Below are 13671 nucleotides of genomic sequence, written 5' to 3' on the forward strand. Positions count from 1 at the left end.
CAGTATACTTTTCTGTCACATATCATAGTGTAACAAATGCAGTTAAAACAGTAAGTAGATGACCCTATTTAATTCATAAATTTTAAACTAAACATCTTCATGGATAAAAGCAAATAAGAATACTTACGAAAGCAAAGGAATAATGTGTCAACAGCCATACTGTAAACTCCAAAACACACATGTGCTATGAAATATGTGCCTACGCCAACAAGAAAAACAGGTACGAGGTTGTATTCATCAGAATCTTGCCTTCGGTCAACAAAAACGTAAAATGATAGTGCCAACATTCCAGCTGTTACTGCCAGTTTTCCCAAGAACAGTAGGAAATCAGTAACCTGTAACAATGAGATTTCATGTAATCAGACATCTAGATACCGTTGTGCATAAAAGCTACAGATCACAGAAAAGATGTGCAATTAAAGTTATTTTTGGCAGGAGTTGGACATGAATATTCATAACAAAACATTTAAATTACCAGTCCTTACCACATTCCATTCTTTAAACATCAGCCTATAAATATCATAAAACTGCTGCTAGCAGAAGTGAAGGTTTCTGTATCCTCAGTAATAACTTATGCAGAACTAAGACATCATTAAGGACAAATGTGGAGTGCATTTGAAGTTATCATGGCAACAAAATACTCATTATATTAAATGGATAATCAAAAAATTTATACATATGTTAATGTACCTTTGCTGTGCTTCCCTGTGATGACAGGGACCAAGGCAACTCTCAAAAAAGCACTACATCTGGAATGGAAAAGGTATAGTAATCTCATGAATGGGGAAAGCAATATTTGAAAAGGAGTACACTGCTACACTCACTTGGGAAATACGAGTTGGAAAATTGTGATCATGGTGCTGATGCACGTACCATGAAGAGAAAGCAGAGTTGAACAAGATTTTTTGCTAGAAGAATAGAAATCCTAGAAGTGATTTTCAGATACTCTCTGTTGTGTTTCTCTTTATCTTATATGTCCCTAGACTTAGCACAAATCAAAATGCTTTGGACAAATAATGCCTCTTGCAAATCACTGTGAACAAAAAAAAAATTGTAATAGTAGTGACAGTGACTCCACTAAATGTTGATCCTTCATCATATTACATTTTGTATCAGAACAGGTGATGCAATTCCTGATTAATATGAAGCACTACTGATGACTCCTACTTGGAATGAAGTTTAGTTTGATTGTCTTAGAGTTGATTGCCTCTTTTGAGTAAGTTTTAATGCTGTGAAAAAGAGGTAAAGGTAAGTCTGATTTTCTCTGTAGCACTACATATGGAAGATGGCACTACTTGGTTTACTACCTGTGACCTTATCTTTTCCCATAACTTGCTACAAGTGTCATCTCCCTGAATGCAGCAGAAGTATAGATAATTGTAATTCATCACACCTGCGGGAAGGTCTCAGTTTCGCATATATAAACATGATTCTCTGTGAAGAAAGCCATCCATGATGTCACAAATTACATTCTCACAGAGCACCACAGGAAACATTTCAATTTAGTACTTTATGTGCCCTTCCCAGGCCATTGGTTATGAGCATCATAAAATTTCTTTATGGATGGAAGCTAAATCAAGGCGTTAATGAGTTTACTTTTTGCACTGATGGATTTTTAATTTAATTACAGAAAATAGAGGATCATATTAACAGTCTGTACCAGAGCAGAAAAACTGAACTGTGAAAGACACAAGATACAATATGGTGCTTTACAAGATATATTCCTGTTCTTGCCCTTAATGAAGGACCCACTAAGTACATCAAAAATTTATTCAAAACTGTAATGGATGTCCATGGCTCAGGTTTATGCATCAAAAACAATACTTTGCCACATTTACTACCAACTCACTTGCTCCACAAGTATATAAATGATTTGCTGCAAATAGTTTACACATTGATCTTTTTTTAAGGGGAAAAATACTTAAGTCCTTCAATAAGATATCATTATTAGAAATTATGTACCAAACTGAGGCCTACCATACTCACAATACTCCCCCCCCCCCTCCCCCCCCACACACACTAATCACAGAAGATTTTTCTCACTCTCCCAACTTTCAGAATATCTCTGTCAGATCACATTATTCTTCACAAGCAATTTCCTAACCACACAACCCATCTCTGTGATTACTTTCTTGTACGACTTGTTGCATACCCTTCTACCAGCACCTATTCAAATCTTGTCATTGTTCAGCTTTTTTATATTAGGATCACCACTTCCTGCTTCCTATCTCTTTGCCATTTCTTATTTTCTGGTATTCTAATATGCAATGAAACAATGAAACTTTCACTACTTGAGATGGCCTCCCATGAAAAATGAGTGACCATATGACAATGACCGAGAGTGGAATAAGGATGGATTAGGATGATGTGGGGGTTGGGTGAGTGAATGAAGGCAACTTTTGGAGGGGTGGGAAGGATCTTGGGTAGAACGTCTCTCTTTTCAGAGTATGATGATTTATCCCCACACCCTCCACCCAATAGTTTCTGCCCCTTCTGTCCCATAACCTCCACTCAACTCATATCCCCTCACCATCACTGTGCATTTCTCTCTGCCAATGCACCCTCCGATCCTTTCCATTTCTCTTCTCCTCTCATTTCCACTCCCCTTTTTCTCTCTCTCTCCCTTCCCCACAGCCCTCCCAATGATGTACCAGGCATCCTTGTCTGCCACCTCTGGTCTCATCATGCTTCACCAAGCAGCTCTGTTTCCTCTTCCCCCACCTATACCCTGCTATCCATCCCCCCCTTCCCCTCTCCACTATGGATTGTTGCTCCCATTCGAGATGTTTCAGTTTCACTCTGGCCTGAGCAACCAGAGATAGCGGTCATGTGTGTCTGAGATGTGCTTGCTTGTGTGAATGTGTGTGTGTTTTTTCTTTTCTGATAGAGGCTTTGCCCAAAATCTTACGTTTTGATGTGTCTTTCTGCAACTAAATTTATCATCCTTACTGTGAGTAGCAGCTGTTTGTAATCCTTTATCATACAGTATGCAGACATGATGTAGAACCTATGACTTAATGTGACCAGTTATTGTACCAGGTATCATGGTAAACCTGTAAAACACTAACCTAGAATTAAGTAGACTATCATATCAACATATCTTAGTTAAGTAACCTTGGGAGGCACTGAACAGGGGTGTCGAGCTCGAGATCAAATTCCGAGACCTAGTCCCTGGTCAATGCAGGTGAAAAGGGACCTCTACTACTCAATCTAACCTATCCCTTTTTACTGCTCTTCTTAAATAGAAAATTCTTTTATAGTTTGCTATTTCCAGTATGATACATAATAGTTTTTTATAAGTGTAATACAGCCGTCATTTACACGAAGAAAGAGGACAAAAGCTCTCCACAAGGCCCCACCTCCACATGGTGCTGCATGGGCAATGGAACCCGCTGCCTCAGCTGCATAGCATGTGAGCTGCATGATGGGGTCCACTGGTCTTGGCTAAATGGACTGACTGGAGCACTAGGGCCCACACAAAACTTGGATGGTGACAAAACTTGTCAGATGGTGGGCCCTAGTAGTCCAAAGGCAACCTTTTTTTTTATACAAAGGGCAACATGTAATACACATTGATGCTTGCATTTCAACCCTACGTTGTCTTACCAGTACTGGCACCCAACAGCAAGTCACGACACTAATACTCCCAACAATGCAATTCCTGCAGCACACATTCTGAACATCATTCCTATAAAGTTTGGTATCAATATGATAAATAGTTTTCCATCTACATTGTCTAACATAATGGAAGGTTAATTGTAACCACCCTGTAATTCATTGCTAGTATTTTTTTTGTTTTTTGTTTTTTTTGTTTTTTTTTGCGTTTCCACTAATCCAACTATGTTGTATCTCCCTAGGTGCAAAATTCATCCTGACTCTCTAAATAAATCATTTTTAAGCTCATTTACTGAAACCATTCCTCCTTTTACTTTCAAATTCAGTGAATGCTTCATGCCACACTCTCATATTCATTTTGGCTTCATTCAGCTTTTGATCATCTACTGAGCTTGGATTTGGCTTAAATCAGAGATGAAGCTCCGTTTACTATGACAGAAACTTTCTAACATGGCTATTGTACCATGATCGCTCTTTCCATCCTTCTAAACTATGCTCAGCACATACTTATCCATGGCATTTTATACAAGGCTTTTGAGTTTTACACATTTGTGCTCCACATCTTGAACATTTGATGTTGACTGCTTAGATATTAAGCAATTTGTATTCTGTAACTTGTTCTAACCAAAAGTATTTTATTTCCTTTTTAATCATTTCTTATAACAACCATAGTAAGTGATGCTTTCAGCCTTATTAGCATTGATTCTCCCCATGACATTAATTGATTCAAAAAGTTTGGGTCTATCAATAGGGACGGCTGGGACATTGCACTCAACAGGTAAATTCTTCTCTTAACTGCCTGAAGTAAGTTTTAGACAAAACATTCAGAACATTAACTCAAATCCCTTTCTCTGGCATCAGTTTCAATTGCATGGCTGTCCCATTCTAAAGCAAGCTAGCAAGTTGAAGTCTCTCCTCGTTACAATTGCATGATCAGGAAACTTACTCTTGATATTCTTCAAGCTGTCTCTGAAGTCCTCTCTCAGTACTGCCCCTAATGCCCATGGTCTATAAATGTACCTGACTGCCATGTTTTGCCCAAATTTGATGCTTACATTTACCAAGACTACTTCACATTTGAAATTCTGTAATAAAGTCACCAGACACTATAGAGTTCATTATAACAATGAATGTATGACACCATCACTGGCACGCAGGCCATCCTTGCAATACAACTTACAATCTGAATTTAGTATTTTGCTGTTGTTCACTGCTGGTTTCAGCCAACTTACTGTTCCTAATACTGGTACTATGTGGGTATTACTACCTTTAATAACTGAGACTATCTCTGAGATCTCACCACAGATGATACTGCAGTTTACTAATGACATATTAACATTTTATTTTTCTGGTCTGCAAGGCTGAAAGTTCTCATCTAAGAGTAATGTGGCTGATCTGTATTTGATCTCAGCAGGCATTTCATCATTGGCCATTAGGAGGGGTTCCTCTAACCTTAAGAAAACACTATGTACATGCCACACACACTCTGCTAGTTGAGTAATCAAATTCTTTGTGTAGTGCACTCCAGATGTATTCAGGGGAGCCTTACAGTTCTCCATCTGACAGTGTTGGAAAAATTTGCAACCAGCATTGTCATAGAACTGTCTGAGATTTGGTTTAGACCCTAGACTTGGCTCTAACCCAGAGGACTGCAGTGCATCACTGTAAGTTGCCTACTGCTTGTTGGAAGTGGTGGTTGTTTGTGATCATTACCAAATTTGCAATTAGGTTTAGCGAAATCTTTGGAAGATGTGAGGAAGCAGTACAATTCTTTTTATACTACAAATTATTGTGTGCAAGAGGGATCAGGTGAATAGGGCAGCATAGTTTTTAAGGTATTGACATCATATTCACACTATCCTCATTTTGGTTTTTTGGCAATTTTTCCAATTTATTTAAAGAAATTTTTGGATGGTTCCTTCAGCATGGACACAGCCAGCCATCTGTCCTGTCATCTTATAAACACCATTATAGTTATGTTCTATGTGTCTATATATTTGGGGTATATATTTTCATTGTATTATGATGTCCAATTATATGAGGCCTGTTCAAAAATTTCTGGAACATTCATAATTTTTACACCACTGGTGTGTAGGAACCAAATGTGGTTGGCATTCCTGCACACGCCTGTGTTTAATGTGAAACTGCCACAAGTTTCATTGTTGTAAGTCTGTTAGTAACTGTTCAGTGCTGTATTGAGTAGAATGTTATGTTACATAGTTTGCAAATTTTGTAATGGCAGAGTTAGAGGAGCAATGCATCTGCATTTAATTTTGCATGAAACTCAAGAAAACCTTTATAGAGACACATGAAATGATGCAGGAAGTCTAAGATGTACTTGGTGTTGCAAATGGTTCACACAGCTAAAAATAGCTGGGCAGAAGTTAAAGATGACCCTTGTTCACCATGACCTTCGACATCTACTGACGACATTCATGTCAAGAACATCAACTAAATTGTGTGCACCAATTGAAGACTGATTGTGTGACAGATTGCAGAGAATGTAATATTTCAGTTGGATCATGTCATGAAATTCTAACACAGCATCTTGGGATGCACCATGTTGCCACCAAGTTCATTCCATGGCTCATGAGTCAGAACTAGAATGACCTTCACCTCACAATCTGTGAAGAGCTTTTGGATCATGCAAATGAGAATGAGATATTCTTTAAGAGAATCGTACCTGGTGATGAGATGTGGGTCTGTGGTTATGATGTGGAGACCAAGGTTCAGACTTCACAAAGGGTCAGGAAAAGTTCTCCAAAATCAAAAAAAGCTCATCAGGTCAGGTCAAATATCAAAGCCATGCTGAAAGTTTCCTTTCACTTAGAAGGACTACTTCATCATGAATTCGTGCCAGAGGGACAATATGTTAATCAGTGGTACTATTGGGACATGTGGTGACACCTGCAAGAAAATGTGGGAAGGAAACGGCCTGAAATGTTGTGAAACAATTTGTGGCTTGTCAGTAATGATAATACAGCCACATATTTGTCCCTGTTGTTGCGTGACTATAGCAGAAAAAATGAAATCACTGTGCTGCCGCATCCTCCGTACTCTCTAGACTTGGCCCCTGTGGGCTTTTTTTTATTTCCAAAGTTGAAAACCCTATTGAAATGACAAAGATTTGCAATGACAGATAAGATAAAAGAAAATTTGCAGACAGAGCTTTGTGCAACCCAGCAAGAGGTGTATGAAGACTGCTTATGGAAATGACAACGGCACTGGGAGTGGTGTATCAGTTGTGGAGGAAAATATTTTGAAGGAGACCATGCACAATAAGTAAAAGGTAAGTGTGGAAAAATTCTGTGGACAAAGTTCTGGAATTTTTGAACAGATCTCATATATTACTATCAGGTGATCCTGGATGGATAAGTCAGCAAACAGAAATTTTAAAGCTGACATAACGATAATTATTTCAGATTTTTGAAGTCATCTCAACTTAGATTTTTTGCAGATGATGCAACTGTTTATAATAAAGTGCTATAGAGAAAGTTGCAAAAAGGTCCAGTCAGATTTTATATAAATTTAAAATGTGAGAAAACTGGTAAGTTGCTTTAAATGTTCAGAAATGTAAAATTCTTCACTGCACAAAATGCAAAACTGTAGCAGCCTAGGACTACAGTACCAGTGAATCACAACTGGACTCAGTAATCTCATACAAATAAATGAGTGTAGGAATTTGTGGGGATATGAATAAGAATGATCAAGTAACCTAAATTATACATAGAGCAGGTGATAGAATACATTTCAGTGGTAAGATACTCCAAAAATGTAGTCAGTTTGCAAAGGTGAATGCTTATAAAACACTTGTGTGAGGAACCCTAGAGTATTTAAGTTGTGGTTGCCACTTCATTTGTGCTCACAACTTAAATATTCTTGTGCAGTATAGGAGCAGACGATTTGCTGATGATGACTGAGACTATGCTAAAACAAACCTAGTCATTTAAAAATAGCCCAAAACTGGCTATAGCAAAAAAATAAAGATTTTTTTTTTTTTTTTTAAAATTGGTGAGTGCATCCTCTCTCAACTTTTCTTAAATCAATAATATCCACAGATTTTTTGAAGACTCAGCATGGATAAAACAGAAAGGCATCAACCCAGAGCACTGTCATACACCACAGGGTTTGGGAATAATTTTAGACTACATGCTGAGTTTTGAGTAGCACTGTGGGAGGGTGGGGGGATACCTCAATTTTGTTTCATTAACAGAATCCTTACCACTAGGACTCAAACAAGCATGGCTCATATGGAAGTTACTGAAAATGCTGCATGCAGTCATTAGCAGTTCTAAGGAAAATATGATAAGGTGGAGTTTCCCTATAGTTTATTCCCACTGTGGCTGTTGAAAAGACCATTCCCAACAAGTTCGAAGTAGATGAAATTAGCACAGCCTGGCTTGTGCAGGAGTTGGACAAAAACACCAGAAACATTATACCTTATCATGTCTAATATGGTTTAGGAAACCTGTTGATATTCAAAACATCTTCCAGTCATTTTTGAATGGATAAATATAGGTCCTGTATGGTTTTCAGGGGAATCTTATACCACTGTTCCTGCAAAATAGTGGCACATTTGGGTAACGATGACGGAGCTGGATAGTGATTACGCACTCTCTTCTCCAAAGTAGACCACAAAAGCTCAATAATGTAGTGATCTGGTGTCAGTGATATCCAAGAAAGATGTGACAATTCATCCTTTTGATCACAAAACCAACCCTGGCTGATGTGAGCTGTGTGAATGGGGATCTTCTCTTGGACCACATCATAACTATTGGGGAAATAAGCATTGTACCATGGTGTGGATCTGATCAGCCTTGGTACTAAAGAGACCTTGCAGAGTACTCAATACGCATGGAATACCATGATATGGCTGCTCAAATCATCACCAAATGGCCACCATGTTTAACTCTTGGGATGTAAACTCGATCATAAACTGGATACAGTGTGAAAAAGGACTCATTTGGTCAAATAACTTTCTTCCATTGCTCCATAGGCCAAGTTTTATGGGTTTGGCGCCATGTTTTCCTGTTAAGGGCATATGCATCACTGATAAATGGTCCTGGAATTCCAATTCATCCTACAATTCTCTGCTTATGGAGCCTCCTTCATTTCTTTTTGGTGCTGTTATGGTTTGTGAGTGTGATATTCAGTTCTACAGTGACATTTGCAGCTGTAATCCTCTTATTTTTTGTCACAATCCTACCAGTTACCTTGTACCATGAACACTCAACACATACTTTCTTCCATGTTGTGGCTTAGTGGATTATGTTTTTCTACTCTCTCTATATGTGGAACAAATCTTTGATACAGTGCCTCTTGAAACACCAAATACTTCAGCTACCTTGGTTACAGAAGCACCTACCATATGAGTACCAACAATCTGTCCATATTCAAGTTCACTTAGTTCTGACATAAAGCACTCAACTACAAAGAACGCTGTTCTACAGCAACTGACTCTTGCAACATATTTAAGATATTGCACAAGTACCATTCATGGTCAAATACAACAGCATAACATGCAGGGTTGGCTAGCATCTGGATTTACATTCACATATGCATTTCTCATGGTGTTCCCATATTTTTGTCCAAGTGCTGTACTTAAAGTGAACCCACAATAAGCAGAAAATGCTACAGCATGGCCCTTTACTGGGTGACTGCAATACGACATCCAGTATCATCGGCCAGCATCACAGACAACCAGAAAGTATGATGAATTGGGGTGTCACTGATAAAACATGTGCTATCCAATCCTATGTACAGAGAGGCACTGAACCAGCAACCATTGCATCAAGGAACTTTTAGGATCTAGGTACTACCTCTCCTTCAGCAAATTTCACATACCATGATTTAGGACGACAACAGCCACACATGTATTGAGAGGAACAAAAAGTACCATTACTACTTCTTCCATGGTCTGCACTTTCACTTGTTATGTTACACGTCAAAAATGTCTGGAAAGTGGTTGGTCAACAATTTTCTGTCTCAGTCTTCGAGCAACTACCATTGTTTTATAGTGTTGCTTGAAAACTGTATGATATATGATTCCTCTGGAATGTATTCAGCCTCCTTTGTTTCCCTGCAACACCACTTAAAGGCTCTGATCACAGCACATATGGACATAACAACATGCTGCTCAGTGCCAGAGATCATTCTCAAATTTGCAGTCCTAATCATTTGTTTATTGTCATGTACCTAAGCTGTACTATGAAGCCAATTTCAATAATGTGTTATCTTTGGCATTACAATGTTCACAAATTTTTGTTAATTTTCTTACTTGTTGAAGGAAAATAGATCTGATGAAATGTCGTGTGACAAGGGCCTCCCGTCGGGTAGACCGCTCGCCTGGTGCAAGTCTTTCAATATGACACCACTTCAGCAACTTGCGCGTTGATGGGGATGAAATGATGATGATTAGGACAACACAACACCCAGTCCCAGAGCGGTGAAAATCTCCGACCCAGCCGGGAATCGAACCCGGGCCCTTAGGATTGAAAGTCTGTCGCGCTGACCACTCAGCTACCGGGGGCGGACAATAGATCTGATTAGTAGTACAGAAGGAAGAACCTATCAAACATGTAGAGGATTTGGAGCTGATCACCACTAGGAATTCTAAAGATAAGTAGATAAATACAAGTGGCAAAGAACAGTTTTGCTACGAGGCACCAATCATGGGCAAGGCAGAGTCCAGTAGCTAAAGGGAAAAATACTTTTATTTTATCCATCATTCATAATTCCAGACACAACTGTACTGAATAGTAAGAAAGAATACTAAACAGTATCTTCACTCACAAATATTCACAAATGTAAATATTTGTAACTGAAAATATTAATTAAAACTGATTGGCAGTCATGTGTGTGAGGTTTGCTTCCTTGTTTGTGTTTCTCTTTTTCCAACAAAGGCTGTGGCTGAAAGCTTATTTGTGTCTTTTAATTGTGCCTGTCTGCAACTTAGCATATTACCTTTACAGTAAGTAGAATTCTATTTTCCTGCATTGTTGGGAAGAAAAAAGTTTGTTTTGGGGTAGCAGATCACAAGTTTCAGGAAATCATATGTTACTCTCAGCCATGGAGCAGAAAACTTGGCCATGCGGGGTAGCTGTGTGGTCTTAGGTATCTTGTCATGGTTCGTGTGGTTCTCCCCCATTGGAGGTTCGAGTCCTCCCTCGGGCATGGGTGTGTGTGTGTGTGTTGTCCTTAGCGTAAGTTAGTTTAAGAGTTGGATTAAGTAGTGCATAAGCCTAGGGACCAATTACCTCTGCAGTTTGGTCCCATAGTCCTTACCACAAATTTCCAGAGAATTTCCAGAAAACTTGAGCCAAATGTGTAAGAATTTTTGTGAAGATCAGGTACTGATTGCTTGGGGGGGGGGGGGGGGGGGGAGCTGAAAATCTTGGAAAAAAACGTAAAAAACAATATTCAGAGTGATCTGTAAAAAAACAGGAGCAGACAATGAAGTCACTAATGTGGGTTCTGTGTGACTCTTATCATGTCACGGCCATGCTTGGCTTCATTCTGCTATGAAGTGAGTGAACACAAAGCTGAGCGAGTTCCCTTAGACAGCTGTGAGATACTAAGTTGATAATGTTCCAAAGGATGTCATAGTTTTATGGTACAGAATGGGATATAATAAAATGTGTCACAAGTGTTAGAGCTTGTCAAAATCTCCAGAATTTATAGGTATAATCATATAGCAGAAAGTGCATGTTGGAATGACAACAATATTATGAAATGTATAGATCACTGCTCACTGTAAAAATGACACACAGAGTTGCAGACAGGCACAATGAAAAGACTTACATATTGAGCTATCAGCCAATGCCTTCTTCAGAGGAGAAAACACAAATACATTCACACAAGCAAACACACCTCGTGCACATATGACCACTATCTCTATATGCAACAGCCAGAATGCAAGAGAGATCTGTATAAATACAATATTCTGGCCATAGCTGCCAGAATGGTGGTCATGTGTGTGTAAGAAAAGCTTGCTTGTGTGAATGTATGTATGTTTTCTTTTCCACAGAAGGCTCTCACTGAAAGCTCAATATGTCAGCTTTATGGTGAGTAACAATCTGTCCTTTTCACAATATTGTTGGATGCATAAGTATTTTACAACAAAAATAGTAATTAATAAGTATTTAGTTATTTTGATTAGATTATTGATATTGTACATTGATAATACATTTTAGAAGCACTGGGAGGGGGGGAATCAGAATGTAATTATAGCTTGCCACCAAAAGACAGGTGACAAGCCTTGTGTTAATCAAGCAGCAGACTGGCATCTGGCTGCTAAGGATCCATGTATAGAAAGGCTCTGACAACTAAAATCAGAAGATATGAAGAATGCATTATTAATTAGTATAAAGAGGAAATGAACATGTCCTGAAAACACTACACTCATAAGTGGTGACTATGCAGAAGATTTTGGAAGAACATATCACACAGGTATAAGCAGCAGACGTGGTTGATGTTCATGAAAAGAAAGAAAGGAGAGAAAAGGGAAATTAAGATAACTGAAAAAAGGATTCTTTAACCACTGAAAAGACAAGCTGGCATTAGATTTTAGATAAAGAGGTTACACTAAAACTTCATTTATAAGTTTTTCACTTATAAGTTTTTCTCACTTATACTTCTTCTTCTTTTTTCGTGTCCTGGCAAAATATCCAGTGTGCACAAGTTATGATGCATGTTTCAGAGTGGGTTGCCTGGAAGTGGATTGGTAAGGCTGATATTAGACTATAATAAAATTTGATAGTGTGATAGGGAACTTTGTCAAAGTTAGGCATTGGTCAAATTTTCTTTGATCAAATCTAGTGCCTCACCTTAGATTTGATCAAAGGAAGTTTTCATCTTATGTTTACTGCATGGATAAATCAGCAGCTTGGAGCACTAGCATTGCTCCAGCTGTCTGACACACAATGTTTATCAATATGACTCCCAAATTTACATGGTGCGTCGCATATATAACGAAATTGATGGAAAATTCAAGGCAGATGAAGCACTATGTATGTTACGACATCCTGAATACAAAAACAGAATAAAAAGTGAGAGCTATAAAAAAATTGTGGATGCTATTAGCTGCAAAGTATGGCCAGGATATACCCCCAAGAATACAAAGGAGAAAATCTACAACTTCTGTGGAAATAAAATCTTTTTGTGACTGCAGTATATATTAAATTTATTTACCTTCACATATTCTTCCTTCAGTGTGTTATAAATAGCTTCAAACATTTCTGGTATTATTTTAGTCAATGTGCACTGCAGCATTAGAGAACTATACTGGTACTGTAAACTAGAGTAGCTAGAAATCGCAGTATTACGGTAAGTCCGTCTTTTGCGGTTGTATCATTTCTGAGGAGAGTGTTCAGCTTCATAATATGAGGAGCCAATTTCTTGAGCACATAATGAAATGTACTCTCATCCATTCCCAAAGGGATTATTATGCAACTTTACATCCTCAACTTGCAGCTCCCATAGCAAATTTTGCTAAGCCCCATTTTTTTAAGAACATTGTCAAGTTTCCCACAAAATACACTAGTAACAAGAAATCATGGATTAAGACAAAAGTTTTCAAAAGCTGCCTTCAAAGTGTTGATGCAAAAACAGGTGCAGCAGGCCAGAAGGTTTTATTGTTCGTAGGCAGGTATGTGCAGCACATCCTCCCCTTACTTCCTATTTGAGAAATGTGACTGGGGAATTCTTTTCAGCGAACTGCATGAGTGAGTTCCAGCCACTTGACCTTGGAGTAATATATAATTTCAAGCTTCATTATTGCAAAATGCTCCTGCAGCATCCCATCAGGTGTGTAAACATTGAAAAAATGGAAGAAATGAAAATAAACATTTTACAGGTAAGATTTTTACTTGCCATTTATTTCATGTTGTGCTACCAGAGCCAAAGAACACTTCAAGAAATTATTAATGAATTTGTTTCTTCTAATAGTCAATGCACTACATTGCTGCCTCATGGCACAAAGTTTCGGACGATACCATTCGGAACTATTTCCGAAAAGCTGGATTTGGAAATGAAGTCCATGATCATGGTGGAAATGAT

General features: G+C 38.3%; 1 protein-coding gene across 2 annotated transcripts in view; it reads right to left on the reverse strand.

The window, feature by feature from the left end:
• Nucleotides 1–13671, reverse strand: part of LOC126256298 (choline transporter-like protein 4) — a 260157-nt gene that overhangs the window by 19995 nt on the left and 226491 nt on the right. For both annotated transcript variants that reach the window (XM_049955468.1, XM_049955469.1), the window contains exon 11: nucleotides 128–335. In XM_049955468.1, the coding sequence (XP_049811425.1) occupies nucleotides 128–335 (208 nt within the window). The remainder of the gene's footprint in view (nucleotides 1–127; nucleotides 336–13671) is intronic.

The sequence above is a fragment of the Schistocerca nitens genome, chromosome 1 (assembly GCF_023898315.1).
Source record: "Schistocerca nitens isolate TAMUIC-IGC-003100 chromosome 1, iqSchNite1.1, whole genome shotgun sequence".
Classification (NCBI taxonomy): domain Eukaryota; kingdom Metazoa; phylum Arthropoda; class Insecta; order Orthoptera; family Acrididae; genus Schistocerca; species Schistocerca nitens.